Source organism: Corythoichthys intestinalis, chromosome 21 (genome assembly GCF_030265065.1).
Source record: "Corythoichthys intestinalis isolate RoL2023-P3 chromosome 21, ASM3026506v1, whole genome shotgun sequence".
NCBI lineage: Eukaryota > Metazoa > Chordata > Actinopteri > Syngnathiformes > Syngnathidae > Corythoichthys > Corythoichthys intestinalis.
In genome coordinates this window covers 15022882-15036418 of record NC_080415.1, presented here as the reverse complement: position 1 = coordinate 15036418, position 13537 = coordinate 15022882, and the positions used below count along the sequence as shown (strand labels likewise).

The following is a 13537-nucleotide window of genomic DNA, read 5'->3' as shown; positions in this document are numbered from 1 at the left end:
GTACTTATTAAGTTACTTTTGGCTTATGCGTCACTTGCTTGCTTGTTTGTGGTTATTGAGTGTTTTGGTACTGATTCTTAATTGTTTGCAATTTAAAAAGTGAGTTATTTAAGGCTTTAATCACTGGGATTCTACATTTTAGAGATCAATTGTCAAAGGTGTCCAATGTGGACTTGCATATATTATTTTTACTACTCAGAGACCTGTGCTTATTGCTACATGAGTAAAACTTTATTCATGTTCTCTACAAGGCTAAGAAATTGTTAGAGAAGTACCAACAACCTAATACTGCCATCTTAAATATAGTCAAGGTCACTGGTAATGCTACTGGTTTTGAATGTTGGTCACTTCCTCTTGAAAAGGTGCAGGGGGGAAATTTGGGCTATGAGAGAAAGTGCTTCCTAAATCCTCAAAAGTGTCCAAAAGTGTGTCCAAAGGACTCGTGGAATTTAAAAAATAATCTGTGAGATAATTTGGGGAATCTGCACAGTTTACTCTATCTAAATTTGAGCTTGTAGTTATTAGAGTTGAATCATCTAAAGTGCCCGGACAGTCAGAATGGCTACCTATTGTGTTTTCATTTGGCAGGTTCAATCCTATTCTAAAGGTGGAACATTTTGTATTGGCGGTTGTGTTGTTGCCAGCAGCATTTGCTATTTCTAGCTGAACAGTAGTTGTTTGTACAGGAACAACTACAGGGATACACATGGGGTTCTGATTGCTGTCATCTACCACTGTTTCTCTGACCCTGTACATGCCCGCCGAATAGGAATGCTCACCAATCTGAAAAAACTGGAGCCTCTCTTCAACCATGTCCCTCTTGCTCATGTCAATCGCACCACTGCGCGTCATCTCAAACATCTTTCCCTCGTGGAACGGGAAGGGGTTGGGCTCACTCGTCGGCGTGCTATCGTCTGTCGGCGTACGGGCAGTGGTGCTGTCCGGCGTAGTGGCCTGAGATTGCTCATCTACTGCTAGCCCGAAAGGCTTTGGCTCACCATTGTTCGCCTGGGGTCCTCCCATTTCGACGATATCTTCTTCAGCACCTTTACTGGGCCATGGGTCAAAGTCCAGCCCTTTAGTCACAACAGTCTTAAAAGGAGTATTAAACTCTTCTTCTAACTTATAGCTGAAGTATGTATCTGAAAATCCCTCTTTACCTGAGGGTTTCTGTCCATTTATATCAATGCCCTCTTTGTGAGCCTCATTAGGTGTATCACCATCTGAAGGTATGAATTTCTGGTCCTTTAGAAATTCCTCAGTGGTTTTCTCTTCTTCTATAACTTCTAGTTTCGTCAGAGGAAAAGAGCGGTCTATGGGCCTGAAGGTGTCAGTTGACCAGACATCTCGACGGCTGTCCAGAGAGCCTAAAGACTTCAAGTCGGCTTGCTCGTACAGACCATCATCCTCATCTTGGAGGTCATAGCCATCTAGGGAGTCTATCTCTGTTGCATCAGTATCATGGGAAAATTCAGCTGTTGTTGCTAGAGAACAGTCAGTTATGGACTGATCATTTCCATTTTGCTCACATTCATAGTCCTCTCCTTTGCCATTGGAACCATTAGAGCCATTGGTTCCAACCAGAGGTTCTTTGTCATTTCCATTTTTGTCATGTTTTTTTAACTTGCCGTTATTTTCCTTCTCCCTCCTCTTTTGGTCCTCCTCTTCCCTGGGAGCTTTGAAAGTAAATTTCCTAGAGGGAATCGGATGAAAAATTGACCCTTCATCATCATCATCGTCCTCACCGTTTGACCGATTATTGTCTACCTCAGGTGGCACTGGCGAAGGGGGCTGAATACGTATTATGGGTTCAATAAGCAGCTGCTTCTCCTGTTCTTCTTGTAAATTTACCTCCATCATTTCCGTCTCAGTTTCTGATGAAGCACAAGAACCTTTCCTGTCTGGATCAGAAGTTTCTGAGAGATCCAAAGGAGGTGGAGGAGGAAATTCAATATATGCAACACCTTTATCTTTGGACGCCTCCTTCCCTGGTTTTTCATCATACCTGTTGACAGTGCCGTCTTGTAGGATAGAACTATTTTCCAATCTCTGGTAGTTATCAGCCATTGTTGTTTGCTGCATGTTAGCATTGGCAAGGTCTGCCTGGGCAGCATTGATATTAGCTTTCATTTCAGTTGAGGACTCTTTAAAAGAGAAGATGGCTCTTCCTATGTCATCATCTTCTAATTCCTCAGATACCTCCATGATTGGGCTGGGTTTATCTGGCACCAACCCCATGAAGCCATCAGGGGTCTTTGCAGTGAGGTCATAGCTGACCTCCTCAGAGCTCGGGGTCTCTGGTGTAAGGGGGCTTTTCCCTGAGCTATCAATGAAAGATATTTGTTCTAAGGTGTCATCATCAGGGCTGAGTGGACAGAGTCCAGATACTGACTTCTGCTTGACAGCATGCAGCGCCCCTTTGGCCTCTCTTTCAGCCTGGCGGCCAACCTGGAGACTGACGTAAACTGGTAATGTTTTCATGCCTTTGAAATTATCTTTGGTCGTAACAGCAGCTGGAGGTGTTATAACTTTTTCCAAGATGTCTTTTGAACTCAGTAAGTTATTGGAGTTGGAATCCTTCGGAGCATTATCAAGGATCTCAAAAGTAACATTTTCATTTGTTTTGGTAGAAGTCCTCTCTGGACTTTTACTTTTACATAATGTTGGAATCTGTGAGGGTTTTGTGACTGGAAGTTTCTTTGGGAGATCATTGTCATAACTGGTTGGGGTTCTTACAGGTATTAGAGATTCTGACTTTGTTCTCAAGTTTTTATTCATTACATCTTCACTATCAATTTTTGAAACCTCTTCAGAGACATTCTTTGTTATTTGATGTTTGTTGGTATCGCTATCATTCTCTGAAAGTGTTCTTTGTAATGATAGATTTCTATTTGACACCAATTTGGGGGATTTAGGTGACAAAGCCAGTTTGGTGCTATCGGAGTCTTCGTTATTACTTTGGGGTCTTTTCTCCTGTGAGGGTTCAGTAATTCTTGATGTTTTTCTATCAGAAAAAAACTGGTAAACAGGGAGTTTGCTCTCCTGTAATTTCTTGACGGAAGGTTTTGGTTGAACTGGAGGGGGTATTTTGGTTGGACTAGACTGAGATTTTTTCTGAGCCTCAGATTCAAATTTCATCCTCACAGATGTGACATTGGATGTTGATTTTATGTTGGCAGGAGAGGGGGGCTCAGACTCACGAGTTTTAGATTGTTGGCTTTTTTGAGGACTGCTTGGCAAGCTAGAGCTTTTCTTTTCAGCAGGTACAACGACATATGTTTTCGCCACAGAAGGTTCCCTGAGTTTAGTTTTATTGAATGCCTCTTCCCCTGCCTTTGTTTTTTGAGGACTGCTACATGCTGAACTCGGCCAGGACCTCGGCTCCTTGAATTCTCGTTTGAATGGCTTCTTCTCGGGTGACTGAAGCTCGTCGTTGAGCTTTTCGGTTTTGTCACGAAAGAACTGAGAAACCTCTGAGAGTTTTTCTTCTGCCTCTTTTACAGTTTGGTCCACCCTGTCCTCATAGAGGAGCTTGTCCCTGCTCTTGTCATGTTTATCCTCTGTGAATCTCATCCAGACTGCATGCTTGGGGCTACCTTGTTCAGTTGAATAATGGAGCACTGTAACTTTATCAAACTGTGGCGATTCATCTCTCTGCAAAAATGTTCCAGTTTTGGGGGACCCATCTTTTGATGACTTGGAAACAAACTCCCTTTTGGGGCTATCTTGCTGCCCAGGCATTTGGTTCTTGTCAGTCATCATTGAAGAGTCTTCAGCGTCTGAATGGGGTGTTAAAGAAGCATCAAGTTTTTCAGAGAGGAGCATTTTCTCAGCAAACCTGTAAGACTCTCCTCTGATGTCTGATAGCTCATCATCACAGTACTCTATTGAATGCTGACTCAGCAGTTTTAGAGCTTTGTAGGAATCATCAGCTATTAGTTGAGCAGAGTTTGGCCGACTGTCCTCCTCCTGCGAAACTGGTGTGTTAACACGAGACGTTTCTAAGAAAGGGGGCAGAGATTCCTCAGCAATCAGCTCCTCCTCTTCTTGCTGGCTCAAGTCATAATCAAGCAGTTCCTTAATGCCACGCTCTCCTTTATAGACGTAAAGCTCAGGGTGTTTTTTTGTTTCCCTGATATACACTTCAGTTGGCTCTGTTGTACTATGGCCTTTCTCAATATGAACCTCAATTATCCGTTCTACTTTGGGTTTAGAATTAATGTCCCTGTCAAGAAATCTCGGCGACAGCTCATCACCTTTTACTGAGTCCTGGCTAGCTTTATGTTCAAATAGGCCTGCCAATTCTTTAGATGGGTCCCGACCAGATTGGAATGCTTTCATGATGTCTCGTACTGACATGGCCTCCTCAATCCCCTCTGCGGCATCAGTGAGCTGAGGCTTGTGATAGACCATTCTGGTTGTAGTGGTAATATGAGTTTCCTCTTTCAGACACATGCTTATAGAGTCCTCCTCTGGAACAGTCATTTGAATGTCTGTGACTGAGCTTGCTAAAGCTGCACTGGATTCAGCAGAAGGAAGAGCAGAAACAACCTCTTCCACAAAGAGCGGCTCATCTGAGAGGCTCTGAATATGGAGCTCCTCTGACCTGGTATCAGAAACACTGGGAGGGATAGGGGAATCTGTGAAAAGAGGCTTGGGTTCTGTACTTTCTGCACTCTGGGGTGCAGAAGGTGTCTTTTCGCTTCTGGTCTCAAAGCCACTGTCGGACAGTGGACTCTTGTCCTGCTCATGAGACAACTCCTCTGGGGATTCAAGAATGGTGTCACCCCCCTGATATGACTCAGCAAGTTTGCTTAAGTCCTTCTCTGATGGAGACCTTATCATGCCTGATGCCGGCGGGGGCATTTTTAGTTTGTGCTCCTGTATTGTCATAGAAGGCTTCAGAATCCGCTTTTGTTTCTCCTCCCCTTCCCCTTTTGCCACCTCCTCGTATCTTATTTTCAACTCTGCCATTTTAGAGAGGGAGCTTGCCCCAATGTCGTTAGTTAAATAGTCTACCACTTTAGCCAAATCGAGGTCATTATTTGACTGGTGTTTAAGCAGATGTGAGTTCTCCTCAAAGCGAGGGTATTGCTCTGAGAGGGCGTTTCTTTGTGCTTCCTCAATCTCATCAGTGGAAAATTCCTCCCAACCATCCTCCGCAACACACTCTTTACTTTCACTCATAATATCCTTCTGTAATATCTCACTCACCTTCACTAAATCTTCCTTCACTTTCTCAACAAGTGCGTAGGGTTCATCATCCTCTAACTTTGCTTCACGTGGAGTGCTAGTGCGTGACGTTTGGACTGTTTTAGCAGCTGTCTGCGTGTCAGTCTGTAAAATGGCTGTCATTCTCATCAGGTCTTGTTTCATGTCTGCAACATCTTTCAGTATCTCCTGATTGGATGCAGTAGCATGATGTATTATGGGTGGTGTGATGTAAGGAGGCGATTTCATTTGGGAATTAATTTTGGAGGCTGTAACACAGGATGAGGTTGAGGAAGAAGGAGAAGCTCGAGGGGAATCAGGAAGCACCATTTTAAGAGAGCCTGGCCCTGGTTTAACAAGTGCCTCTGGCATAACACTAACCAGTGAGTATACAGGTACAGTCATCGTATTTGACGTAACTGCAGGTACTGAGGAGGCAACAGCAGATCTCAGAGAACTATAAGCAGAACTTGCTGTGGCAGATCTAAAAGGGGATGACTGTGATTTAAGAGTGCCATAGCCCGATGGAGAATAGGAGTCAATGGCTTCATTTATAGCAGCACTGATGTCAGACGTTGCAGCTTGGGTGGTGGCTTGGATCCTCTCTTGAAGGCTACGTTCTGACATAAGCCGTGAAGAAGGTGAGGAGGGTGTAGACGTAGATGACGGATATTTGACAGGTGAAACGTGCCCATTCACCATGGACATTTCAGACGATGCAATGGTGGTCTTTCCGGGTGACGGGAGTGATGAAAGGGAGGTCTTCCCTCCTCGTGGCGACGATGTTGAATCGGAAGAGATCTTCAAAGAGGACAGGTGGGAAAGGCTTTTTGCGGAGGGGGGATTTAGTGCTATGTCTATCTTAATAGGCATACTAGAGCTGTAGATACTGTATGGTTTCTTTGGTGAGACTGGAGGAGTTGTGGACTTATCTGATACATAACCATTTGATATGGAGTGAATTGGGGAAGTCCTTGATGTGTAAGCTGAAGGAAAACTTTTGGACGAAGCATGATCTGTGGCAGGTTTACCCGGACTTCCAGAGGACGCTAAGTTGGCAGAGGTCTGCACAGGATACTGACCCTGCTTGACAACTGTCTTTATGGGTGACGGTATTGTCCTGTAAGACCTCACTGGGGACAAGGGCAGTATTTCAGGGGATGCCACGTTAGGTGCTTGCAATGCAGCTCCAATGCTGGCTCTAATTGGTGAAGAACATGCAGGTGACGGGGAGAAGGGCCAGGTAGATTTCAGTGGAGAAGCAGCTGCTGAGCCGGCCGGTGAATCGGGAGTGATGACGGAACCGCCCACTCTGCCGAGCCTTGCTTGGCCAGGGACGGTAAGAGGAGCAGTCGACCATGGTGGGTGAGTTCTGGTTGGAAAGACAGGTTTGTGAGGGTGACCAGCAGGCAGTGCTCTTGAGGCTGGTGTGCTTCGCTCAACTGCTGTTTCTTCAGCGGAATTTGCAGAAACAATGGAGGAGTCATGAGAAAAGAAATGAAAAGGATGTGGAGTAGTCAACAAAAATGGGAAAAGATAAGAAGATGCGGAAGAAGAAGAAGAAATCACAGGAGGGAGAGTTGGTCAGTGAAGCAGTTCTGCTATTATCGGAACAACAAACAACAGTTTAATGAAGTGCTCAGATATTTAAGTATTTATATTGATTAATAAAAAACTGTTTCCATGTGTTGATTTTTTTTCCAACATTGAACAACAAATTCAATGATAGAAAACAAAGCCCAACAAAGCCGCAAATTAAAAAAAAAACAACAACCAAAAACAGACAATGGCGTGGAATTTGCAACAGAAACATGACAGGACAAATGCACCAGGATTACTTCAAAAGTAGCTCCTCTTTTCAGACATGAGATGTTCTAACATCAGCATATGGATTCTGCTTCTAATTTCAAACCACTTTGGAAGTGCCTTTTATCTGTTTGGTACCAACGCTGCCAATGGCAAATTTCCATCAATCACAGACAAGCCCTTGACCTTTTTTCCCCTCTAAAAATTGACAAAATGTGTTCTCCAACACTGACGTTGGATCAATTTTGTCATGCACATTCAAGAAAATGATAACAAACGCAGATAAAAGAAAACACCAGCCAAACTCAAGACCTCCTGACATGCACGGCTGTCCCACAAAAACAACTGCCACATCACCACAAAGTGCTGAAAAGTCAAATGGAACAAATAAAAAGTAAATCAAATGTTTCTTTGACCCCCCTTCCTGTTGAAATACCTAGAATATTGAGACAGTTGGACAGTCAAAGAAAGATTCATATGTTGCTGAATTTAAAACAACCAAAGCCAGAATAGAAACTCACAACAACATGGGCAAGCACAACAGAGCAGTTCCAAAACCATTCATGCAAAAAAAGATGTACTATGTCTTAAACAAGCATGTGGACAGTGCATGTTGTGTCAGGAAGAGAAGTGTTTGTTTAATACAACGCCTTGGACATATGAATCATGATAATCATCACTAAACGTTTTCATTAAAGGCTTTTTTTGGTTAGTGAAAATGACAAAACTCACTCAGTGCAGGCTCGGCCAGATAGCTGTAGCGCTTACGTAAGGCTAGCGATGCAAAGGTATGACGTCGCTCAGGCTTTTCAGTCTGCAACAATAGCAAACAACACAAGTTGCCAATTGTAGCAGTATCTGGACTTTAAATACACAACCTTACTTAACTGCTAATTTGACATTGGCTTTGTCCGGATATTTACAATGTTGATTTTAAGATTGTAGAAAGATTCTATGGCCAACAGACAAGTATGTACATAATCTTTAAGGTATTACACTGGATTAAAAGCAAGTATCTATATGATATCATGCAAAAGTCAGCACTTTGAACAAGGGAAAGTATTACATTTCCCTTGGGGCAGCGGCGAGTGTAAGCCTATGCTAAGCAGATCTAGCAGAGGGTGGCGCATGGTGGGGGAGGGGTGTAGTTTACCTCATCCTCGGCATCAGACTCCATTTCCTGGTTCCCAAGATGCATTGCAGAAACGGGAGAGGAGTAACATAATGGAAAGCAGGAAGGGAAGGGGGAAAGAAACATCAGGGTGTGAAAAGAGAGTGATTGACAGAAGCTCCAGAAGCCACTGTGGCAAACGCAGCAACAAAAGAAAGTCAGCAAATAAAAATGCGGTATGATACAATGCAAAAGCATCAATCAAATCAAGCCACAAAAAGGCAGCTTGATAGCAAAATAAAATTCATCAAAAAAGCCCTCAGCCAAAAAAGCACTCAAATGAAAAAGAGCCAATGACAAGCAACCACGACATACAGTCAAGAACCAACAGACATAGAGAGAAGCCTTAAACAGATAAAAGACACACTTTTGAACAAAGTCTTTCTCTGTCTTTAAGCCTAGCACTGCTACTTCCCTCACAGTGAGTATGGTTATGGAAGTGACGACATAAAATGGCCACTTGCGCCTTACCTTTTTGGTGGCAGGCAAAGTGATGTTCAAGTTACACACAGCCGTTTGCGGCAGGCCTTTTGTGTTCTTGCATTCTTTAAGGAAACTGAGGCGGCCGCACGGCTCCTGGCTTGGGTCTCGAACCTGCAATTAGGGTGAGGAATTATTTTCCAATATCGTGCGCCTTGTTCCCACCTTTAATTGTCGTTAATTATCCGGATTGAGCCACTGCATTTTATTGACCGTCTTCAGTCTAATCATATACTTTTCTGAAAATGACTGACTGAATAGTCTCTTTTCTTTTCCTACACCCAGCAAAACGTGTTCTAATTAGTGGTATTTCAACAAACTGGTTCACAAACAGGAAAATGAGTTTAACCAAGCGGCAAACCATGTAAGAGGATTGATTGTACAGATAGTGGTGAGGTTAGGGGGTCAATCGATGACAGTGGCAACTAGGGCAGCGCCTAAGGAGTGTGTCTATTCTTTTAAAGGGAAAAAAAACGGAGTGGCGCGTGTGCAGTACCTTGACGCAGAAGGGCAAGCGGTTCTCTTTGAAGGCGTAGAAGTTAAGAATTAATTGCTGACCGCTTTTGGTCAGAGGAGCCAGGTTACCGTAGCAATCCACATAAATGGGCCGACCTTCCAGGACCTGCGAACATACGGACCAGTCAGAAAGGCATTGCACACAACAATTTAAATATTGCATATTTTAATAAAGTCAGCAACTCGGGGACCAGATCTGTGCCCTTCTAAAGCCGTATTATCACCTCCAGGATTAATTAGACCTTAGCATTTATATTATAGAAAAAGTATAAACATTTATTTCTTAAATACTCAAGTCCCTGAAACATTTTTATAGGCCCTCAATCTAAGATTTATGTCACACATGCTTGTCATTGCGTCATAATTTTGACATGATTTCCCACGGTTGAATGACAAAGTTCCTCTGAAATGTCAAAGTCTGGGTAAATGTTCCTGTGTTTAAAAAAAAGCCCCTATGTTTAGTTCTGCAAAGGTTACTTGACCTCTCGTAAGTACCATAACGTGAGCAAAGTCCATTTTTTTTCCCTCTATAAATTAACTAAATTTCAACCACAGTATAGGACATTACAACAATCCTCCAAAACCTCTTAGCCCCTCCACGCTACATGTTTCTAGACCCCTTATGGCTATAACCCTACCACAAGGTCTAGTTTTGGCCCTGATATACACCCAAGACTAAATTTAGACAATAATTCACCAAGTGCTCCAATTATCTAAAGTAGTTGATATTTGATCAAGAATAAGCACCTCGATGTCTTTGCTCCTGGCCACCTCCTCAAAATTCTCCTGCTGTTCCAGGGTCTTGTCTACCTTGTCGTCCGTCATACAGAAGCACCTCAGCCTAGACTCCACCGGGTCATTCATCTTGGCAAACACCACAAACTTGGCCATGTAGGGCACGCAGATCAGTTCCCTGTACAGCTGCGAGGCCAAGCCCACTGTCTCTGGGATCTGATGGCAATCTGCCAGCCAGAACCTGCATGGTTCCCCCAATAAGCATTGGAGATGTAAAACTTCACTTGATACATGCGAGAAGAAGCCTGGCTTCTCACCTTGCCGAAACGTTGGTTGTGAAGGAGACACAGTCATTGACGAATGTAAGAGGAGTGGTGCCTGTGATGTCTTCCCACTGTGCCGGCGATGTACCACCTGGCAAACGATGAAAAAAAATCAGTATATTTTTTTTGTTCGGGTGTTATGAGTCAATTTCCAAGGTATCCCTTTGTACCAAATACTGGTCTCTCTACTGATATTATGTTAGAGGCTGTGACAGGACCATTTGGACCACTAGGATTGTTGGACTAGGGCAGTGCTTCTCAATTATTTTCTGTTACGCCCCCCCCCAGGAAGATGTAAACGTTCTGCGCCCCCCCCCCCCCCCCCAACTCTCTGCCACCACTGTAAATATACTGTAGTATCATTTGTATATAAAATTCCTGTTATTATAAGTACAACTCTGCATAACATTGTGTTCTTTTTAATATTAATGAAAAACGTAATATAGATCAACTTACAATAAAGTGTAAAAAAAAACAAAAAAAACACACATCCATTCTGTAAAAATACACTCAAGATACATTTTTGACCATTTGATGCTGAAACATAAAATTTAATAAAAACAATAAATAATAATAAATTCAAATTGATTAGCAACATTAACTCAGTAGGACAATATGTCGAACAATTAGACCGAAAAAACAAAAATTAATGTAACAAAAGGACAGTATCATTGGACAGAGGGACAGTTTTTATTTTTGCTGCAGGCAGTATCAGCTTCTTTGCTATGGTGTGGGGTTATTTTGCACTGAGCAGCTTGGTATACCACTTTATATGATGCTGACAGTGCTCGCTGGTTTATTGATGTAACACTAACAAAGCTGGAGGATTGTTGGCAATATTTGGCACTCGCTAAAAAAATAATTCCTGCTGTCGGCTGCAAAAGTAAACAGTCTGGTCAGAGGTTGCGCTAGACTTTTTCGTTGTCTGTCATTTTGACTGACAGGGTCATAAATATCCAGTCATAATCTATTTTTACCCGTCACTTAAATTTTTAAAATGATGATAATGACATTGTGGTGAGCCTTTGTTTGGCATAATTCACCTTCCGTACTTGTGCGTCCATTTGGCCGAGCGCGTTACTGGCTACGACTCAGTCACGTGACGGAGACACTTTAAGAGCCGCGCGCGTTCCGGCTTGAATAGAGAGTTCACAGAGAGCAGCAGAGCTACAGCGGCTGGACACAGCAATTCGAGCTAACAAGACTCTTAACATTGCATACCGCTTCAACATATTCAATAGTATTTAGTTTTCATTCATTTTAAATTAATATTCTGTCCGAACAAGCTTAACAGAGAATCCACACCGTGCCATCACACATCAAGCAGATGAATATGTAACTTTTTCTCCGCAGTGACAAAAACAGCTGACTGTGGCCCCAGTAGGTAGGCAGGCTACATATGGAACAATGAAATTAACAGTTCACCTGCTGTGGCCTGAACGCAGTCTTACACCCTCCTCCTGGTGCGCATGGACTTGAATTGCGTGCCCGCTTGTGCAGTCCCTGTTTTTTCACCTCTTTTATCAACACCATCGTCGTTTTGGGGCTTTTTGAAAAAACTTCGGACACTCAGTTGCCTAGACATTTTTCAGAGTAAGGCCAACGACGTCATGCATCAAGAGAGACAATAGCTAATTAATATGCTCACTCGCCACCCTGTGGTCTGGGGTGTGAATTGCAAACTGTCAAAATGACAGATGGACTTCAGTTTTAAAAAATCGGTCAACGACAGAAAATATTCGGTTAACGCGACCCCTGAGTCTGGTCTTTCGTCGTCTCCCACTGTACTTAAAGTCAAAGCCAAAAGCTAAATGATACATATGCTTTGTCATATTTCCTTGTCCAAGTTTTTCATATCTCCAGAGCTCTTTGCTGTGTGCTCTTGTTTTGTTCAAAAATACTGCGCACATGCTAAAAATTAGAGTGGCACTGCCACCCACTGAGTGGATGTGCAATTACACTTTATTCTAGTAAGACAAAAATGTATCTTCCCCAATGTCACATGCACCACCCCCAGCATCGCTCTGCACCCCCCTGGGGGGGCCCGCACCACAATTTGAGAGTACTGGACTAGGGCAACTTTGTGCCGCTTATGTCTGTCTCTTGAAGTTGGAGGTTAGTGTGACATGACGGTTTACGAGCTAGTGTTATGTACTTGCTGGGCAACGAGCTTTTGTTAGTTTTCTCATGGTTTATTCATGGTTTCTTTGAGATGATTGTCAGGCTTAAAAAACACCAATGGGGAGTTGTGATCACTGAGATGTGCAAATGCTAACACCTCACCTGTGATGCTGCAGAGAAGTCGGAGGCACGGCGTGCAATCTCCCTTGTATCCGTTGGAAAGACCTTCGCCTGAGAGTGGAGGCACTGGGATCGTCATCGTAATGGGTTTATGGAACTTCCTCCGTCTAGGCTCCACCGTTACAATCGGGCTGAAGGTCGCACGGTTGCCGAGGATCTTTTTCACGGTCTCATCTGGTACAGGTTGGGCCTGAGGCCAGAAACAAAAGTCAGGGTTTTTCCTGCATGTAGAATTTGGAAGTGGGTCCCCCCGCCCAAACATCCCAGTCCATATCACATTTACTGTACTTCTTTTCTATGATGCTGTTCTTGTTGTACTCACTTGCAGCCCAACCTTGATCTTTTTGGTTAGGGCTCCCTCTGGGAAAGATGCCTGAACCAATGGGACACTACGACTGCACAGAGTACCACCCTCGGGTCCCATTTGATGGGTTTCCTGCCTGATACGAGACACCACAGCAAAGTACTGAGGGAAGTCTTTGGTGATGATGCGGCAGATCCTCTTTCTCTGCAGCTCCTCGGGACTGTCTAGTTCTATGAGGGCGTCAAATACACAACATAAACATGAAGTTATATTTTCAGTAAGGCTCCAAGAAAAAGTAGATCTTTACCTTCATCCATGCCATTGAGGAGCTGACGGAGGTCTTCAGTCTTGCAGTCATACAGATGCTCCTTCCAGGTTTCACCGTTCTCGCTTCGCAGAAGTATCAGTTCTCGCTCCTGCCCCCTCATTGATCCAAAGTGGGGAATTTCCACTATCACAGGCCTAGTAGGGAACAGATCACATATGGGCTCAAGCAGCATTCAAAAAGATCTAAGATATGATAAATTTTTTTCTCATTTCTTTAGTAAGTAGCATCAACATTTTGCTCTAATATCTATAGATTAACAGACTAGATGACCATACAGAGTGCAGGTGTGAATGGACAGTGGTTCTGTCGGGTGTTTCAACCACATTTCTACCAAGCGTGCCGGTTCAGTTGACATATCAAAG

At 43.4% G+C, this 13537-nt stretch overlaps 1 protein-coding gene across 10 annotated transcripts in view; it reads right to left on the bottom strand.

The window, feature by feature from the left end:
- LOC130909316 (ankyrin-3-like) overlaps positions 1–13537 on the bottom strand; it is a 127200-nt gene that overhangs the window by 29293 nt on the left and 84370 nt on the right. For all 10 annotated transcript variants that reach the window (XM_057825612.1, XM_057825608.1, XM_057825607.1 and 7 more), the window contains 10 exons: positions 13155–13309; positions 12866–13077; positions 12526–12733; positions 10237–10333; positions 9932–10160; positions 9165–9290; positions 8660–8782; positions 8171–8197; positions 7750–7831; positions 780–6662 (listed from right to left, as the gene is read on the bottom strand). In XM_057825612.1, coding sequence (XP_057681595.1) covers positions 780–6662; positions 7750–7831; positions 8171–8197; positions 8660–8782; positions 9165–9290; positions 9932–10160; positions 10237–10333; positions 12526–12733; positions 12866–13077; positions 13155–13309 — 7142 coding nt within the window. The remainder of the gene's footprint in view (positions 1–779; positions 6663–7749; positions 7832–8170; positions 8198–8659; positions 8783–9164; positions 9291–9931; positions 10161–10236; positions 10334–12525; positions 12734–12865; positions 13078–13154; positions 13310–13537) is intronic.